This window comes from Amphiprion ocellaris, chromosome 2, assembly GCF_022539595.1.
Source record: "Amphiprion ocellaris isolate individual 3 ecotype Okinawa chromosome 2, ASM2253959v1, whole genome shotgun sequence".
NCBI lineage: Eukaryota > Metazoa > Chordata > Actinopteri > Pomacentridae > Amphiprion > Amphiprion ocellaris.
The window spans coordinates 6,651,180-6,672,243 of NC_072767.1; the positions used below are offsets into that span (position 1 = coordinate 6,651,180).

At 41.7% G+C, this 21,064-nt stretch overlaps 2 protein-coding genes across 2 annotated transcripts; one reads left to right on the top strand and one right to left on the bottom strand.

Annotated features, from left to right (window-relative positions):
• Positions 1-232: 232 nt before the first annotated feature.
• dbt (dihydrolipoamide branched chain transacylase E2) lies at positions 233-11,304 on the bottom strand. Its single transcript, XM_023264172.3, has 11 exons — positions 11,169-11,304; positions 9,167-9,299; positions 8,743-8,818; positions 7,963-8,144; positions 7,764-7,891; positions 7,437-7,689; positions 6,885-7,051; positions 6,732-6,809; positions 6,438-6,629; positions 6,292-6,363; positions 233-4,875 (listed from the first exon to the last, which is right to left on the bottom strand). Exons 1-11 carry the CDS (start codon positions 11,211-11,213, stop codon positions 4,708-4,710), a joined length of 1,494 nt encoding a protein of 497 aa, XP_023119940.1. The 5' UTR covers positions 11,214-11,304; the 3' UTR covers positions 233-4,707.
• Positions 11,305-15,111: 3,807 nt separating this feature from the next.
• On the top strand, positions 15,112-21,031 carry stx6 (syntaxin 6). The gene is made up of 8 exons (XM_023264154.3): positions 15,112-15,304; positions 16,377-16,546; positions 16,693-16,787; positions 17,282-17,341; positions 17,417-17,545; positions 17,620-17,726; positions 17,850-17,944; positions 18,354-21,031. Exons 1-8 carry the CDS (start codon positions 15,270-15,272, stop codon positions 18,428-18,430), a joined length of 768 nt encoding a protein of 255 aa, XP_023119922.1. The 5' UTR covers positions 15,112-15,269; the 3' UTR covers positions 18,431-21,031.
• Positions 21,032-21,064: the final 33 nt, after the last annotated feature.

Consider the following 21,064-nt stretch of genomic DNA (forward strand, 5'->3'; position numbering starts at 1 on the left):
AAAAACTTGACACACTATAACAAAACTACAACTAAAACTACAGGCACATTACAAATAACTACAACTAAAACTACAGACCATAAAAAAATTACAACTAAAAATATAGATGCACTATAAAAAACTACAACTAAAACTACAAACGCACTATAGATTGTAAAAATGACAGATTGTTAAAACTCAGTTCCGCTGTAGAAACACATTCAGGGCAGTAATCAGTGAACAGAAACAGAAGTTTGTGCACTTTAGCTTTATTCAAACACTTCCGACAGCAGGAGTCTGAAAACCGACGGACACATCCCCAAACATACAAAACCCAACCGTTTATACACCTTTACATTTCATCTGCAGCTAAAACTAACACCACAAAGCAGGAAAAAACATCTGGAATATGTGAGACAAACAGTCATGTAACATACATCAGACACCGTGTGCTTTTTACCCAGCAGCCACCGGGACAGGAAATGAAACATCTGGAGATAAAACCAGCATCGGCCGTAACATCTGGAGATGAACAAGGCTCAGCTGTAGGTTTGTGGAACCGGAGCTGCAGACAATATTCTGGCGTTTGAGAGAACAATCCCACCACATGGTCCATTTAGCAGCAGTTCTGGAGCTTTCAGTCACATCAACTGATCTTCAGCTGTGCTGGAACTGGAGGTGCTTTAGTCAGTAGGAAAGTCCTTAAAGTGCTCGGTCAGAATTAAACATCTACAACATCCTGAAGAGTCCATCTACTGGTGAAATGGCTCATTGTTTCTGTTTGTCCATCAGTCCTCAGTCAGAACCAGGTTCTGTTTCAGGTCCGACAATGACAAATTCATTCTCATGAAAGCAGGCGATCAGGTTCCTTTAAACAGACTGGTCAGGTGAATAGAGGAACTGTTCCAGAGCAACTAAACGGACCTTCAGTCGGGACTGTTGGGTTTGTCTTGGGTTAAAACAAGTAAGCAGTTTTATAAATCTAACTTTACAATCTGTTTTCTTTGTGAATCTGTGTCCAGAGCTGCGAAATAATTAAATGTAATCAGTCTTCTAATCAGTTGGTCCATAAATGTCTGAAGGATGAAAAATGCCCATCATGGTTCTTCAGGTAAACATCTCTGGTAACAACAAAACTCAAAGATGATCGGTTCTGTTCCAGTAAAAGATGATTCATGCTGTAGAAGCTTCAATCACAGAACAAAGCTGTTTCAGAGTCTCGCTTCATGAGCTCAGACGACATCAGCCACTGAGTTCATCTCCAGAGACTCTGACCATGAATCCAGACTGGGTCAGCAGAACATTCAGATTATCAGGATGTGGCACCAGAGCAAAGCTTGTTTTGAGAGATGAAACAGAGCGCTCTGTAAGCAGCTTCTGGTTCTGGACTGACTGATGGACAACAGAACACTTCAAGGTTTGGGTCAACAGCAGACTTCAGAACCGGCTTCACTGAGACAATAAACTCTTGATCTATACCATAGACAGAACATCTAGAGAAGGGTCGGTTCTGATCCATACAGAGGACTGAAGAACTGAGAGAGGTTGGTTCTGAGTCTAAGAGACTTCAGATCAAGCAGACGAGGACTGTTCTGACCACACATGAAAGAGACGAGCTGATTCTGATTCAAAGGGGAGACAGGTGGTTCTGGTCCAAACACAGGTCAGGTCAGGTATAGGATGGGTTCTAGGGGTGTTACTGATTAATCTATTAATTTACATTAATATTTTAACGGATAAAAACGTAACTGATAAAACAGCAGCAGAAGGTCATGATGTCAATGTAGATCAGCTGTGGTTCCTGGTTGTTCCACCAGGTGGAGCCTCTTCCTGTTTAATCCTTTAGAGACCAGAGGAGGTGTCACTCAGACTACAGTTCATGTTAGAGCAGAGAGCATTGTGGGAGTTTAGCTAGCAAGTTTCAGTACATTTTGGACTAGTTTCAAGTTATTTTGGACAATTTTTGAGTTCATTAGGACAATTTTCAAGTAATTATGGACAAGTTTTAAGTCATTTTAGACTAATTCTGAGGAGTCGGACAATTTTTCAGTCATTTTGGCCAAATTTGGAGTCATTTTGAAGAAGTGTTTGGTCATTTTGGGCAAGTTTTGAGTTATTTTGGACACATTTTAAGTCAACCTGGACAGATTTTGGGTCATTTTGACAATATTTTCTTTTGCTGTACGACCTGGTTGATCCACCAGGTGGAGCCTCTTCCTGTTTAATCCTGTAGAGACCAGAGGAGGCGTCACTCAGACTACAATTCATGTTAAAGCAGAGAGCATTGTGGGAGTTTAGCTAGCAACGGGTAGCATGACAAATACTAATGTGGTGTTTAATGACCCTCAATGTCTTGATTTAGCTATTTTGTTTCTCGCTTAACTCATTTTTGTCATTTAAAGTCTTGGTTCTGTATTTCAGAGTGTCTATTTTTGTTGTTTTTTTCCTCATTTATCTTGTTTAAGTAATTTTGCATCAAGTTTTTTGTCAATTTTGGTCTTGTTTTGGTCATTTTACATCTCATTTTTGCCATGTGTCTCAGTTTCATAATTTTTTGTCTCATTTAACTCTTGCTTTGTTTTGCATGTGATTTTTTTTATAATTTTGGGTGTAAGTCTGGTGTCAATTCGTTTACCATTCATCTCGTTTTAGTTGTGTGTGTCATTTAGGACTACATTCAGCTCATGTTAACGAGCAGAGAGGATTGTGGAAGTTTAGCTAGACTTCTGAGGACGTTAATGACCCCAGGAGGTTTTCTGTCACAGATGAACTGACTTTGGAAAAGTTACTGTTGAGGAGCTGAAGAACAGTTCAAACAAAACTAAAGTCTTCTAAGAACTTCCTCTGGATAAACCACCAGTAATTGAGAACACTGCTGATTATCAATTGGATTTGCTGTCTGAGTCTATAATCAGAGTTCTGATCTCTAATAGGAACAGTAAATTTCTGTCCTGAAAATGTTCTAGGTGTTCTGGTTGTTGGGTTCATCCTGAACCTTGGGTTGGACTAACTCACTAACCCTAACAACAACCTGCTGCACAGCGCCACCCGCTGGTCCCGTTTATCAGGTAACCAATCAGCTGGTTCCAGGTGACACAGGTTCTGTTTAGTCTGAAATATTAATAACTAATGAATTTACATAAAACTGAATTAGCAGCCAAACTGATTCTGAGCTGGTTCTGATTAATGTGACGAACAACAGCAGAGATAAACATTCAGATCTAACAGACGGTAAATAATGGTGCAGCCAGAGAATAAACTTGGCTCTAAAACACTTCAGGAAAAAAACAAGTCAAACTGTCTTCACTGCTTTAAAACATGTTTTCTGTCTTTCTGTGGGACTGAACTCATTTGTTTCTTTCGTTCCCTGTAGACAATGCTGTGATGAAACCATCGGCTGTTTTAATCTTGAGCTAATTTAACTCAAATTTGGTCACATGACACACAGATTTACAGTAGAAGAACAACAGCAGTTTGAATGTTTCTGTCTGGACTCTAATACGGATACAGCCGCCATGTTTCTATCTGGTCGCATGACCATCTCTAGTTTGTCTCTAGTTTTGTTAATTTCATTAATTTATCTGTTTTCCACTGCAGGAACCTTTTATGTCAACTGAACCTCTGAAGTGCAGGAACCATCCAGCTAGAATCTCTTTCAGAGAACAGAACCTGAAACGTTGCAGTAGGGGTCTCGATGCTGATTGGTTGAGCTCAGAGAGGACAGATGCTGGTTGGTTAAACAACATGTTTTTCATCTCCTTCAACAGCAGAACGTTTTCTATTTATTCTAATAGAACAATCCTCCATGGTTCTGTTAAGTCCAGTTACTTCTGGTTCTGGTCTGAGTTAACATAAAGCTGTTGGATCTACAGAGGAAACGGACAGAATGTTCCTGGAAACATTCCTGCAGTGGAACGCTGATGATCATGAATATTTTACAGTAAAGAACCGACTCGTAGTTCTTGTGTCTTTGCTCACATGGTTCCTCATTAAGCAGCTTTAAAATCTGTCAGACTGTTTCTACTGACTCTCTGCTGACTGTAGATCTGAGTTTCTGGTAAAACTGATCTGGTGTTGGTCGTGTTTCTACTCCTGATCCATGTGAAGAACTCAAAAAGACCAATTCATGCTTTCTGTGTCCTGTGATGTAAATTCACCGTCCACCTAAATCTGTGAGAGTCGACGCGAACCTTCACCACGCACCATAAAAACCTGCAACCAGAGACTGAATGAGGAGGTTCTCCATCATCCACACCTATATGATAACATCAATCAGACACGTCATTATTGTGGTTTTAACAGATTCGGTTCCTCACACGGGAAGCATGAATTGGCCAAAAGCTGTGTTCAGAAATCCAGAAGCTCCAGAAGGTTTTGGATAAAGCTACTAACTGTGAAACCCTCCTGAGACCTTGTGATGTTTTTCTGACTGAATATGAACACTAAACCTCAGACAGACGCTGGTTTCAGATCATTCCTGTCGTCCAGCAGCAACAGAACATCTCAGAAGTCTGCAGTTTAAACCTAAAGTCCAGATAAAGTTCACTTAAACCAAACTACCTACGTCTACCTGCACTCAGAGTGTGGTCGTCACGGTAACACCATGACCGACTGACCGACTGACCCCCCCCCTCAAAGGCAACAAGGAAACGACAGAGTGTGAAGGCCTCAGAAACAGGAGTGGCGGTCGGTGGCGTCCTCCCCGGCGCTGATGGGAAACTGTCCTGTCTATTTGAGGTCCAGCACCATGGTGGCCGGGTTCTCCAGGTAGTCCCTCCACAGGTTGGAGAAGCGGCACATGGTGGCTCCGTCGATGATGCGGTGATCCGCCGACCAGCTCACCTGCATGATGTGAGCTCGGAACACCTGACCGGCGGCGTCGAACCGCGGCAGAACCTGGACAGACAGACGGATGAGGTCAGAGTGGGCGGAGCTTCATCAAAAACACATGACTTTCTTTCATCTCGCATGTTTCAGATTTTTGTTCTTAGTCTTCATGAAGTTGATTTGATCACATTGCCTACAAAACTTCCAACATGGAAGTTTTAAACTCCCTGGGAGTCGACTCCAAACTAATTAAGCCGTGCTTCTGCATTTAGTTCTTCTGTGGTAATGTTTTGTTTTATACGAAGCAGCAGGCTTTGGGGTTCAGAGGATGAAACTGTTGAACTTTTACACAAAAGATGCTGCAGAGAGTCTAATGAGTGTTGATGTTGTTGACTCAGCTGATGTTCAGAGGGCTGAATTACAAAGACAGATTAGTGGGTTAGCAGGTATGTTACGCTGAAAGTCAGAGTTTTCAGTGTCATGAAGGTGGTTCTCTTTTTACCTGGCTACATCTCCATGGTAAGTGACGCTGCGGAGCTACATCTCCATGGTAAGTGACGCTGCGGAGCTAGATCTCCATGGCAAGTGACGCTGTGGAGCTAGATCTCCAAGGCAACTGATGCTGCGGAGCTAGATCTCCAAGGCAACTGATGCCGTGGAGCTAGATCTCCATGGTAACTGATGATGTGGAGCTAGATCTCCATGGTAACTGATGCTGCGGAGCTAGATCTCCATGGTAACTGATGCAGTAGCGCCAGATCTCCATGGCAACTGGTGCTATGGAGCTAGATCTCCATGGTAACTGATGCTGCAGAGCTAGATCTCCATGGTAACTGATGATATGGAGCTAGATCTCCATGGTAAAGGATGCTGCGGAGCTAGATCTCCATGGTAACTGATGATGTGGAGCTAGATCTCCATGGTAACTGATGATGTGGAGCTAGATCTCCATGGTAACTGATGATGTGGAGCTAAACCTGGTCCAGGTTCTGTTCAGAGTTCAGAATTAACCAGATGTTTTCCTGACAATTCAGATTCACTCTGAGTGAAATTTTTTTACCTGTAAACCTGCTGATCTGGATGTTACTAAAACCACTGAATGAAGCTGTTACAGCATCACACACTGGATGCATCCTGTTGCCATGGAAACCTACGTGTATTTGGCTGCTAATGATCGATAGAGTGAAAACATTATGCACATTAAACAGTTTTCTACTAGCATTCCAGTCTTGCATTATTTGCAGTAGCAGCATTTTACTGTCACACATTTTACTTTCTTCGTTCTCCATTCAAACAACCTGATGACTGAAGCAGCTGAACAACATCGGTTCATTTATAGCAGAAGAGTCACAAACACCTTCATGATACCAGTTAACTCTGACTGAGGTTTTAGTTTTTGTCAAACCGATTTACACAGAAAGTCTTCATATGTCAAACTGGCTTCGTAGTTCAGCTCTCAGGTCACCTGACAAAGTCTGAATTCACCTGGATTTTTCCAAGAGCTCCGATGGCGACCTCAGGAGGAAGAATGACCGGTTTGGTGTATGTCCCTCCAATCTGGTTTAAACAGATTCATGTTAAAGAGCAGAGCTGCTGTATTTGTTGTGTTTCTGTTGTGTTGCTGCACTCACAGATCCGATGTTGGACAGCGTGAACGTTCCTCCGCTCAGGTCGGCAGCGCCCAGCTGTCCAGCAGCTCCCAGCGTTTGCAGACGGTTTAACTCCTGAGCGATCTCCAACACGCTGAGCAGCTGCACGTTCTTCACGTTGGGAACCAGCAGACCCTGACTGGTGTCCATCGCCAGGCCGATGTTATGAGACGCCTGGACGACAAAGGAAGAAGAAGTTCACACCTCAACACCACCACCTTCCCAGGAGCCCCCTGCACCTGAGGGGCCCCTGCACCTGAGGGGCCCAGGTCTTACCTTGTACGTGATGTTCTGGCAGCCTTCGTCCACTGAGGCATTGAGGACGGGGAAGTGGAGGAGGCCTAGGGAGGCGGCCTGGGCCAATCACAGCACAGCGTTAACATCAGACCAACCTCTGAGCCGATCAGCAACAATGTGTCGGCGTCTCACCTTGATGAAGAACGGCATGTAGCTCAGTCTGACCCCCCTACTCTCAGACACCGACTTCAGCTCCGACCGCAGGGACACCAGCCGGCTCAGGTCCACCTCGTCACAGTAACCAAAGTGAGGAATCTTTAGCGCCGCGGTCATCGTCTTCACCATTGCTTTGTGGAAACCTGGACAAACACAGTAAGAGTAAAACAAGTCAGAGACATGGTAAGACAAGTCAGAGACAGAGTAAGACATGTAGGAAACACATTGAGACATGTCAGAGACACGGTAAGATAAGTCAGAGACACGTTAAGACATGTCAGAGACACAGTAAGACAAGTCAGACACACGCTAAGACAAGTCAGAGACATGGTAAGACATGCCAGAGACAGAGTAAGACATGTCAGAGACACGTTGAGACATATCAGAGACATGGTAAGACAAGTCAGAGACATGGTAAGACAAGTCAGAGACACTGTGAAGGACATCGTATGGGCAGGTGCAGGGTTTAACGTGTGGAGAGAACAGCAGGTAAAATCCCTGCGCCCACTCCATCCTCTGGACTCTGACCTTTGAGCGGCTCTGTCACGTCTTTGCCGGTGAACGCAGGTTTGGTGATTGGTGGAGGCTTCACAGCTGGTGGAATGCTCAATGGCCTGGCAGCAGCAGCAGCAGCGGTGGGAGCAGCAGGGGGCGGAGTCTGGATCTCCTGGAATGGAGCTGGAGGCAAGATAGCCCCCGTCTGCTTTGCCAGGAAGTTCAGGATGTCCTCCTTCAGGATCCGTCCGTCTTTACCCGTCCCCACCACCTCGCTGAGCTTAATCTGAAGGAAAAGACCGGTAAGAGGTCATGCTGGGGACACCGGGACAGTCTGAAACAGACTGGGGACAGACTCACGTTGTTCTCCATGGCGAGGCGTCTCACGGCGGGCGTGGCCTGGGTCTTGTGCCCTTTGATCTCCTGGTGGGTGTGTTCCTCTCGGGCCATGGCTGGCGTCTCCACCACGTCCTCCTCCTGGATCACCTCTGAACAGCGGTCGCATGTTAGTCTCAGCAGAACGCCAGGACACAAAGTGGACCGAGTTCTGATGTCTCACCTGAACTCGACTCTGTCTCAATGTCCACTAGTGGTTTGCCGACCAGCGCAGTGGCGTCCACGTCATAGTAGAGTTTCCTGATGACTCCGTCGTAGCGGCTGGTGATGGTGACCGATGCCTTGTCGCTCTGAACCTCACAGATGCTGTCGAACTGGGACACCTTGTCTCCCTCCTTCACATACCTGTCCAGGAAAGACGAAGATCAGAGGACAGAAACACTGCAGGACTCGATAAGGTTTCTGTAGTATCAGTGTAGTTTCGGTGGCATCAGGGTAGATTCTGGGTAGTTTTGGTGGTATTTGGTAGATTCTGCCGTATCAGGGTACTTTTGGTGGTGCAGTACCGGGGTAGTTTTGGCTGCATTGGGGTAGATTCTGCTCTATCTGCTGTATCAGGGTAGTTTTGATGGCATCACGGTAGATTCTGCCGTATCAGGGTAGTTTTGGTATTGTTAGGGTAGATTCCACTGTATCAAAGTAGTTTTGGTGGTATTTGGGTAGATTCTGCCACATCAGGGTAGTTTTGGTGGCATCAGGGTAGTTTCTGCTGTATCAGGGTAGTTTTGGTGGTATTAGGGTAGTATCTGCAGTATCAGGGTAGGTTTGGTGGTGTTAGGGTAGTTTCAACCATATCAGGGTAATTTTAGTGGCATTAGGGTAGTTTCTAGGGTACTTCCTGCAGGATCAGGGTAGTTTTAAGGGTCTGCTGTTGGGCTTGGAGGTGTTGCATAGAATAATTAAGAGCTGTTCCTGTGGTTTACAGGTGGTTCTGGTAACGTACCACTCCTTCACCGTCACCTCCATGATCCCCTCTCCGATGTCGGACAGTTTGAACTGGACGATCGGTCCTTGATTCACTGCAACACAAAGAACAACGTCTCCATCAGGTTTGTCTCAGACAGCTGCTGACGGAAGCTAAAACCTGTTGATCTGGATTCTCTGAACGCTCTGAGTCACAAACAAACTGAACCAGGAAATAATTCGCTGCAACTGGCAGATTGCCATGGTAACTGCATCCCTTCCTGATGAAACAAACCAGCAGCTTGTTGTGGTTCCTGGTGTGTTTCGGTGAACTGAATGAGGCTCAGAGATTCCAGAACAACAGGTTGAATAAAATTAGACTAGAAATAAGGAAACACATTCAATCGTTCCACCTGTGAAACAGAACCGATTCAGAACCGATCAGCTGGTGTTGGTGGACTTACCCATGGTGGTGTGCAGCGTTCTGCTGCTGAACATCTGCAGCTTTCTGTCCCATGTGGAGCTGAGCGGCTGCAGGGTTCTGACAGATCTGAAGGTCTGCAGCCGGAAACACCGACGGCGGTACTGCTGACTCACCTGGCAGGTAGAGAGGATGGTTAGCTCACCTGTACAGGTGCACATCACCTGAACAGACAACAGTTAGAGATCAGCTGTGCTCTAACAGACAGGTACAGGCGTCGCTTCACAAAGACAGACTGAAACGTTCAGCTTCTGTTGCTGGGCTGCACAGTTCTTAACATATTAAGCTTGATTTTGGTTTACTGAAGTTAAATAAACTGTAAAACTAAAAAGCTCAGCTAATGGAAAAATGTTGAATATCAATCAGGAGCTTCCTAAACAATCCAGTCACCAGAGAGAGGTCAGGTGTTTACAGATGTTTATGGAGTCGTCATGCTGCAGAGCTACAACAGCAGAAAAACCAAATGTCTGCAGCAGATATCCTTTGAAACAGATCATCATGTGCTGTTTGGAGGTATTTTGGATTCAGAACAAGATCAAATCATTTACAGAGACGAGTGTAACTGACTTGTTTCACCAGATAAAACAACAATCCGCAGCTCAATGAACCCATAAAGGCCAAGAAGAAGAACATCAGCAACACTCAGCATCAGCTCAGATATCCACAGCAAGCCGGTCTATTTATAGAACACCTTATCAGAAAATGACACGCAAAAGATAAACTATACAATAAAATACCTAAAATGAAGTGAATAAAAGTTCAGACAGTTTTAGTAAAAGTACTGGCAGTTTAAACTTGACTTTATAAAATACGCCACAACAATTTAAAAGCAGTGAAAAAGAACTGTGTCACACAGTTAGAAGGTGAAAGAAGCTCTGTGGATTCATTTTTATTTTCAGTAAAAGGTTTTGGGACAATAATTTCAACCGATCCTCCAGGAGATGCTCTGAACTGAAGATTATTTTCAGTCTGACTTTGATGCAGGAGTGAAGCTCAACAGGAAGTGAAAGCAGAACTCTGTTGATCAAAGTGCAACTAAATATTTAGTCTCAGAAACCAACATCAATTAATAGATTGCTAAATCTCAATAAATCAAGCCCTTCAGGAACACCTTAACCACCTTAACTAGTACCCACCATACACCTGAATACCTCAGAGAACATCTTAACCACCTTAACTAGTACCAGTAAAACACCTAAATACCTCAGGGGACACCTTAACTAGTATCCACCATACACCCGAATACCTCAGAGAACATCTTCACCACCTTAACTAGTACCTGACATTAACCTGAATAACTCAGAGAACACCTTAACTAGTACCCAACATACCCCCGAATACCTCAGAGAACATCTTAACCACCTTAACTAGTACCTGACATTAACCCGAATAACTGAGAACACCTTAACCACCTTAACTAGTATCTTTCATCTACTCGAATACCTCAGAACACCTTAACTAGTGCCTGAAATTAACCTGACCACCTCAGAGAACACCTTAACCACCTTAACTAGTACCTACCATACACCCGAATACCTGAGAGAACTCCTTAACCACCTTAACTAGTACCTACCATACAGCCGAATACCTCAGAGAACACCTTAACCAGTACCTGACATTAACCTGAGCACCTCAGGGACCCCTTAACCAGCTTTACTAGTACCTGCCATTAACATAAACACCTCAGAAGACCTTAACTAGTACCTGTCACACACCTGAACACCTCAGAACACCTTAACTAGTACCTGTCACACACCTGAACACCTCTCTGGTAGCTTTTAAAAGCTGTTAGCCTCAGTGACCCAGCAGCAGGCTGCTAGTTAGCTTTTAGCATTGAGTCTGGTTGTATTTCATTCTGTCAGTTAGCATCACGGCTAGCACGCAGCTAGCAGGCTAAGCTAAACGGAGCAGTCCGTTAGCATTAGCGGCTGCTAGCAGCGGAGCCGCCGTTAAACGGTGACGACTTAATAAAGTTAGTTTCCTACCAGCCGCCTGAAAACACTGAAGGAGCCCCTGGTTACCGCCGCCATCGTTCCTCTCTGCTGCCGCTGCACGCCCCTCTCAGCAGCCAATCACCGCGCAGCCTCTTCTTCTTCCCCTCTCTCCGGAGGAAGGCTCGGAGGATGGAGGTCACGCCGCCACCCTGCGGGTCAGACTGGGAACATCACCGAACCAGCGGTTCAGGAACAGCACTGATCGGACCGGAGCGCCTTCAAGGGTGTCCAATATGTGGCCCGCGTGCTAAATCCGGTCCTCCAGAGAGTCCAATCCGGCCCTCAGTGTAAAAATTCCAGAGAAGACATTAACTACAGATTGTACATTTGTAAAGCTGTAAATATTAAATGATCTCTAGACCATGACAAGTTGTTTAGATCATAAAGACAAAATACTAGATTGCATACTTTTGACATTTTGTGTCTCATTTTTGTAATATTTTGTCTTGTTTTGTTGATTTTTGTCTGACTTTGTCGCTTGTCCAGTGTTTTGTCTCTTTTTTTTGTCTTTTTTGTCTTGTCACATGTCGTTTGTCTAATTTTTTGTCATTTTTTAATTTCATTTTTGTAGTATTTTGTCTCGTTTTGTTGGTTTTTGTCTTTTTTTGTCTGACTTTTGTCCTTTGTCTCAAGTGTTTGTCATTTTGTTTCTCGTTTTCGTTGTTTCTCAATTTTGTCGTTTTGTTTCTGGTTTTTGTCATTTTGTTTCCTTTTTGTCTCACTTGTGTTTTTTGTCTTATTTTTGTCATTTTGTCTTTTGCTTTATTGGTTGTTTTGTGTAGTGTTTTGAAAATGTTTTTTATGTCTTTCAAGTGTTGTTTGTTGTTTGTGTGTTTGTTTGGTTTCTCGCTTTTTTTAATCATTTTTTTCTCGTTTGTGTCCATTTTTTTGTCCCTTTGGAACTTTTCTGTGTAATTTTTTGTCTCTTTTTTATTTTATTTTGTGTCGTTTGTCTCATTTTTGTCATTTTATGTCTAATTTTTCTAATATTTTGTCCTGTTTTTGTGTTTTTTCTCTTTTTTGTGTCTGACTTTTGTCATTTTGATCCTCCAGTAAATCCTCTATGGTTCAGCTTCAGATGACTAAATGTTGTTTTCCTTTGTAGATACTGTGATCTGGAAGTTGTAATGTGGAAATAATAAACTGAGGGTGAATGTTGTTGAAATTGAATTTATTTGTCCAGAAAAAATCAGGTTGTTCACAAAGTTTTGTAAATAGGTAATTCCTTAAATATGAATGTTTTCAGAGCATACTTTTTTGCACTGAAACAAATGAAATATTTGGAGTTGTGCTTATTTCTAGCTTATTATGCTGTGATTTTACTGGTCACTGGAGATCAAACTGGGGTGAATGTAGAACCTGAACTAAGGTGAGCTTGACTCCCCTGTTTTAGAGGGTTCTGAGTGCAGCAGAGTCAATCATGGGTACAGAACTAACTCGACTTTCTCAAATTTTTCGATTGTTTTTAAAAATATTTGTCCTGTTTTAATGTCTTCTTGTTGCTGCACAGCCTTGAGAACAGTCACCTTGCATTTCACTGCACAGACTGTATGAATATGTGAGAAATAAAAAGTCTTAAATCTTGAATCTCTTGTATCAGATGAGACTCGAGAGAACACAAGTGATGTATAAAACATGTAAATGGACTAACAAGCATTAAACAGAATCAAAACTAATCAAGATAGTCAATTTCATCCGATGGAATCGGTGACATGAATAAAGTTCGTCCTTTAGCTCCCTCTGTCCAACATTGAGTTTTCTTCTAGCACCTTCCTTAATGTCGTACGAGGCCTGCCAGACCTTCCGATAGTTTCAGGTTTCCATAACAACGACCAGCTGCTTCGTTGTGTCTCACCACATGTCCATCCAGGGCTGGTCTACGTCACCTAATGATGGTTGACCAGCGTGGATGTGAGCCGTATAGCAACTTGTTGGTGAGGTGTTTTGTACCATCCCTAAAATTCTGGTTCAAGTCCCATCAATTCTTTTTGAGAGTCTCTTCCTTAGTGACCAGGAGTCAGATCCACAGAGTAAGATGGATTCCACTGACGCCTTGAATGCTCTCATTTTGGTTGTTGTTTTAATTGGAGATACCCATGTTTTTAACAGAGTTGAGTGCTCCCCAAGCTTTACCAGTTTTTGTTTCTGTATCGTGTGCTGTGTTTGTATAGCCTCCAAGATGTAGGAAATCATCAACTTTTTAGATTTCTGACCTCTGTCTTTCCAGCACTCAGGAAGAGCCCAGTCTGTCTTGTTTCTCGCTCTACCTGATGCAGAAGGTCTTCTGCTTCACTGAGAGTGTTTTCCAGGAGGGCAATGTCATCTGCAAATGGAAGTTCTGGGAGGAATTCTTCAGGGCGTCTTCTACTTTGGCGACATTTTAGGGTCAGACCATCGGAGGGCAAGATTGCATTCCTCAGTGCAGCATAGTCTAAGCAGATGATGAAGAGGAAAGGAGCTAGAGGGTCTCCTTGAAGTACTCTGGTGTCTATGGAGAAGAGATCTGTGTTGCCCTCAGGAGTCTTGACTACCGCAGAAGTATTGACATACAGAACTTTTATTGCTTCAACAATAGGAGGAGGGATTCCATGTTCCAGTAGAATTTGGAACATTTTGTCAAATAAGCTAATGAGCTAGCAAATACAACTGACGATTTAATATCAGAGAAACTGAATTCCCTCCCTGAGGCTGAAAGATCATACACTTCTTTTGTGTCCATAAGCAGCGATGTTGGGAAGGAGCACATACCAAAGAGACTCCCACATGCAACATCTACTGTGGATTCACCAATGAGAAAAGCAAGAGAAGACACTCTCAAAGCAACTTCATCAAATGTAGCAAAGCAACAAAATAAGCAACAATCAACCACTGACAGGTTTGGAGAATAACTTATGAACAACACTATGGGACCTATACTAGACAATATAGCACTGAGTTACAGATAGAGTTGCATTCTGACTGATCTGTGATCAGATAGCAGCAGATTATTGTTGGAGCTGCTGCAGTGGAGCTATTTACTGTAAATCTATCTTCTATTCAGGGACATCTGAGGCTCCACACAGAAGAAGAGAGAAAAACAAACTAAGTTCTGATTCACGAGTCTGTTTCTTAGCTTTAACTGTCTTTGGGCTGAAATGAAACCATGTGAGACATATGACAAAAAATATTTTTTAAATTTAAAATGGATCAAAAATATGAAAAATCACCAAATCAACATGCAACCTCCTTTCAGTATTCAATACCCCATTCACTTTCGCCTTGTATATATATATTGTTTGCACTACTTCACTTTGATTTATAAATTTATTTTGCTCCTTTTTATCTATCTATCTATCTATCTATCTATCTATCTATCTATCTATCTATCTATCTATCTATCTATCTATCTATCTATCTATCTATCTATCTATCTATCTATCTATCTATCTATCTATCTATCCGGCTCTCTCTCTCTCTCTCTCTCTCTCTCTCTCTCTCTCTCTCTCTATATATATATATATATATATATATATATATATATATATACATATATGAGTGTTTGTGTGTGTGCGTGTGCGTGTGTGTGCGTGTGTGTGTGTATGCATGTACATATATATACATATTTCTTGTGTGTTTTTATTTCGTTATTCTTATTGTTTCGGTTTGGAATAGGTGCACAATGCATTTCACTGCGCATTATATGTATAAGTTTGTGATAAATAAAGGTCTTGAGTCTTGAATCTTGAATCTGAATCTTGAATCAATATCGAAAATATATTGAAATCAAAAATTATCAAAACCATTTTGTCAACAAAAAGATTTCAAATACAAACAAATCAAAATATGAAAACTTTCATTAAAAAGACTTTCGAAATGTAAAGCATATTAAGAAGTTTGTAGAAGAAGAAGAAGAAAAAAGCAGCAGCAGAAGAAGAAGCGTCCACGTGTGGCTGACGTCACAGGGAGTCTCCGCTGCTGCATGTAAACAAAGCGGAGCTAACAGCGGAGCTAGCAGCGGCAGCTCCAATGAAGATAAACGGACTTTAATCCGAACCGAACACAGCTGATCCGGAACCCCGAGCTTGAGGAATGGACTGAATCAGAACCGCCACCATGTCCATGGAAGACCCGTTCTTTGTCGTCAAAGGGTCAGAACCCCCGCACCGAGCTAACTGCAGGCTAACTGGAAGCTAACACCCACAGCCACAGCAAAGCCGATGCTATCAGGGAGCTAATCGCTACCATTACCCAGCGGACAGCTGATCAATAATCAATTTGATCAAATAATCGGGAGTTCAGCCAGCTAGCCTTAGCTAACCAGCATGCTAATGTTAGCCTTCTGCAATCTAATGAGGAAATGAACTTGTTAGCATTTTAGCTCCTTTATGCTAACCAGATAAAAGTTTAACTGTAATCACGTGACATTTGAGTACAGAAAATTAAAAATGAAAATGTTTCTAAATATTAACAGTAACAGAAATAAACTGTACATTTTTGTTAATTTACAAGTAAAGAGAATATAATTTAAAACAGTATATTGCCATTTATTTAGAAGTAAAATACAGTGTTATATTGATATTTATTCACAAGGAAACAAAAAAAAATTTACATTTCTGTTTATTTGCTGTAAACACAACTTTATATTTCTGTTATTTCTTTCAATTTACAGTTAAACAGAATAAACTTGACATTTCTGTTTATTTCTAGACAATCTAGACGAGGAATTGAAACAATCTAAATCACAGCAAGATTTAAAAATGTAATTAAAAGCAGCATATTATTAAATACAAAGAGATGAAATAAGACTTTCATTACCGTCATCGTTAAGACTTTCATTATCATCGTTTGTTATGAGAGAAAACTCTGATAGGAGTGAGAGCGGTTGCAGGCCTCTCAGACTTTACAGTCATTTGGTTTGTTTATTTTTAATGCTCATTATAAAGTGATTGTTATAAAGGGACAAATTACAGATTCTTCTTTCAGCTTCCTTTCAAACTTCCTTGGAACCTTTTGTTGTATTGAAATTTTTTTGTTAGGTTTTTTTTGTCAATGAATGAATTAAAAAAAAAAAAAAACTAGAACTAAACTAAAACATTTTCAAGAAAACAATACAATTATACTTTTCTATTTATTCACCAGTAAGTAAAAGCTGACATTTCTGTTTGTTCACACAGAGTGAAACTTTCCATTCTTTTTTTCATACCTGCTGTCTTTGAACAGGGAGGTGCAGAAGGCCGTGAACGCAGCTCAGAGCCTCCATCACAGATGGCGCGAACTCCTGCAGGAAGGGGGCGGAGCCTCCAAGGAGGAGATCGACTGGACGACCAATGAGCTGAGGAACAGCCTGCGCTCCATTGAGTGGGACCTTGAGGACCTGGACGAGACAATCAATATCCTTAAACGGAGGTCACATGACCTGCAGCAGAGGTCACGTGGTGATTACATGATGAGTGATGATCATGTGATGCGTGTTTTACATTTTGTGCCTCAGACGTTTGTAATGAAAGATGAAAACGTTCCTTAACTGTCAGCGAACGCATCGTGGAGTCGAACCCCAAGAAGTTTAATCTGGATGCAGCCGAACTGTCGAAGAGAAAAGCTTTTATCACCAGCACCAGGCTGACCGTCAAGGTAACTTTATTTACACAGAAACACCATCTAGGTAACTTTCTTTCTAACAGCAGGTACACACTCACCTGTCCGTGGAGACATCTTCTCAGAGAAGCATCACTGTGACTGACTTTGGTTTGATCAATACAGAGATTCTGCTCTTAATTTTCTTGGTGATTACGTGAGACTCTGTTTAACACTTGAAAACGAGTGAACATGTTTAATATATCAGCTGAATCACTGGCAGATAAGCTGATTTGTTGGAATAACTGATCAATTTATTTTCTGAATTGATCAGTTGTTTGATCCTAAAATGTGAAAACGTGGATCAGAGTTTCCCTGAATCCCTTATTTTGTCCAAAGATAATCAATTTCCTGTCACAGAGGAGGAAAGATGCTGGTGGAATATAAAATACATTCACAGTTACTTTCTGATCTCATTTTGATTGCTATCAGAAGTTTATCGGTATCTGAAGAACTGATCGATTCACTGACTGATCTTTTTCCTTTTGAAGGAAATGAAAGAACAAATGTCGAGTCCAGCTGCTGCCTCTGCCGACAGAAAGAACAGACAGGTACCCGTTCACTCTCACCTGTTCACTCTCACCTGCTGTATATGGAGCCGTTGCTGATGTGTTTTTGTGTTTCAGGCTCTGCTAGGTGACCACGGCGCTCAAGGGCCCATCTGGCAGCCCGGTCCTGATAAGTACAGCCGCCTGGACCGGCAGCTGCAGAACGCCAACTCTCAGTTCATAGAGGAGCAGCAGGTGCAGCAGCAGGTACGATAACACCTGAGCACACCTGTGTTTTTACCAGACGGACTCAGACTCACGTGCTGCTGTTTCTGTGTCAGCTGATCGCAGAGCAGCAGGACGAGCAGCTGGAGCTGGTTTCTGGAACCATCGGAGTTCTGAAGAACATGTCGGAGCGGATCGGCATGGAGCTGGACGAGCAGGCAGTGTAAGATCTGGCGCTGAGGGCCCCAGCGGACCCGTGTGTTACCTGTATTACCTGTGTTTACCTATGATACCTGAGTTACTGTATTAACTGTCTTACCTGTGTGGCCCCTGTGTGTCTCTGCAGGATGTTGGACGACTTCAGCCATGAGATGGACAACACTCAGTCCCGACTGGACAACGTGATGAAGAAACTGGCCAAAGTGTCTCACATGACCAGTGGTAATCTGCCCGGCAAAACACACAATGCTCCTAGTTAACACTAGTTAATAGTTCTGACCAGTCTTAGGTGTTTGTCTTATAGTTAGTAATGGTTAGTTAACAGTAGTTAATAGTTCTGGCCTGTTTTAGGTGTTTATTTTATCGTTAGCTTTAATTAGTTATGATTAGTTATGGTTAGTTAACACTAGGTAATAATTCTGACCAGTCTTAGGTGTTTATCTTATGGTTAGTTATGGTTAGTTAACAGTAGTTAATAGTTCTGACCAGTCTTAGGTGTTTATCTTATAGTTAGTTATAATTAGTTATGGTTAGTTAACACTAGTTAATAGTTCTGACCAGTTTTAGGTGTTTATCTTATAGTTAGTTATGGTTAGTTAATACTAATTAACTAGTTTTAATGTCTCTGCAGATCGTCGGCAGTGGTGCGCTATTGGCGTGTTGCTCGCCATCCTCTTCGTTGTCGTCCTTCTCTTCTTCATCCTTTGATTGATGCCTCCTGCTGTCACTGACAATTCATCCTAATCCAGTGTCTGCTGGTCTCTACTGGACCGGACTGGACTTTACTGTGCTGACCTGTACTGGACTCTACCTGACTCACCTGGACTCACCTGTATTCTCCTGGACTATACCGGACTGGACAATACTGGACTCATCTGGACTCTCCTGGACTCACCTGGACTTGCCTGGACTCATCTGGACTCTCCTGGACTCACCTGGACTTGCCTGGACTCATCTGGACTCTCCTGGACCCACCTGGTCGGCCTCCTGGTTGGTGGAACTGAAAAGGCACTTTTGGTTTGTTGACTGTTAAACTGGTTTCAGAGGTCAAAGGTCAAACCGATGGAAACACGTTTGATGTGTTTCAATGTTTCATGTTTTTTTTTTGGTTTGGATTTTTTATTTAAAGGTCTGAAAATAACCAGTTTCAGTCCAATTTAACTCCAGTTTAGCTTGAGTTCAACTCCAGTTTAACTTGACTTTAACTCCAGTTTAACTTGAGTTTAATTCTAGTTTAGCTTGGGTTTAACTCCAGTTTATCTTGACTTTAACTCCAACTTAACTTGAGTTTAACTCCAGTTTAGCTTGAGTTTAATTCCAGTTTAGCTTGAATTTAACTCTAGTTTAACTTGAGTTTAACTCCAGTTTAGCTTGAGTTTAATTCCAGTTCAGCTTGAGTTTATATCCAGTTTAGCTTGAGTTTAACTCCAGTTTATCTTGACTTTGACTCCAGTTTATCTTGAGTTTAACTCCAGTTTAATTTGAGTTTAATTCCAGTTCAGCTTGGGTTTAATTCCAGTTTAGGTTGAATTTAACTCCAGTTCAATTCCATTTTAATTTCAGTTCAACTCCAGTTTATTTACGGTTTAACTGTGGTTCAGTTCTATTTCATTTCTAGTTTAACTTCAGTTAACTCCAGCTGAACTCCAGTTTAACTGCAGTTTAGCTCTGGTTTAACTCAGGTTTAATTTTTAACTTGAATACCACTTTAATCACCATGTCTTCATCAACTTAAGTCGTCTTTGATTCAGGTTGAACTGGTTCATAGAAACACTTTTTAAAGTACAAACACTAAAACTTCCTGTTTGTTGTTAGTTTGTTTACAGTTTGTTTTTATTGACTAAAACTTTTTTTTTGTTGTTCTGATCATATTTCCAGCAGATCAATCAGACTTATTGATCAGACATTTTAATGTGAAATCCTACCACACACTTCATGCTGCTGTTTCACAATAAAAGCCTTTTAGCGGCGGTAGAAGGCTTTTATTGTGAAGAGTCCCACATCATTAGGTTCACGGTACGCACAGCGGCGATGTGTCACATGATGTCTGCGGCCAGTCAAACGTCAGGACTGAAAACGTTTGCTGTTCGAACACAATCGGATCAGTCTGAAAATAGTAAACAAAAAAATAAAACAAGAGTTAAAACCTGCGACGTTCTGAGTTTTAACTTGAAATCCATCCAGTCGTCTTCAACATGGAACAGTTTTCTTTTAGACATTAAACTTCAGTCATGTTTCCTCATAGATGGACACAGTAATAGCTATAATATTAATAATAAAAATAATAATAATTTGGGATGTTCTGATCTAGTCGTGATCAGTCAAGTCACTTTTTAACTGATCAGGATCAAACCTCAGTTTGATCTTTGGTTTACATCTTATGTTATACAGGGAGAACACACATTTACCCCCTGACACTACATTTACCCTTTAACACTACATTTACCCTCTAACACTCCATTTACCCTCTAACACTCCATTTACCCTCTAACACTCCATTTACCCTCTAATACTACATTTACCCTCTAACACTACATTTACCCACTAACTGTACATTTACCTTCTAACACTACATTTACCCTCTAACACTCCATTTACCCTCCAATACTACATTTACCCTCTAACACTCCATTTACCCTCTAACACTCCATTTACCCTCTAACACTACATTTACCCTCTAACACCCCATTTACCCTCTAATACTACATTTACCCTCTAACACTACATTTACCCACTAACTGTACATTTACCTTCTAATACTACATTTACCCTCTAACACTACATTTACCCACTAACTGTACATTTACCTTCTAACACTCGATTTATCCTCTAACACTACATTTACCCTCTAACACTACATTTACCCTCCAGCTCTACATTTCAGATTCCACCTACAGAACATTAAGGAACAGACTGGAGGCAGAAATACAGTTTTTTCTTAAAGTATTACAGATAGTCGGTTGTCAGACTAGACTTCGTGTACTTGAAGTGTTTCATCAGGAAAACGGTGTCAGATTGGGACTCTGTATATGCAGATACTAAATAAATTACTTTGATCAGATCCGGGGGAAAAACTTGATCAGGACATCTGTAGTAAAAAATAATAACAGTAATAATATTAATAATAATGGCAGCAGAAGTGATCAGTGGCAGAGTTTGAAGTGAATGAATGAAGACCTTTAGTTTGCAGTGAAACTGTGTTATCGGTTTGTTATTGATGAATGGTGAAAATTGTCTGAGTCGTCATTATTTAGTTTTTGTGTCTGCAGGTGAATTTTATTTCAATAAACTCCAGAAAAAGAAAAGCAACTGTTTGTTCTGATGTTGTCTGTTGCTGCTGAA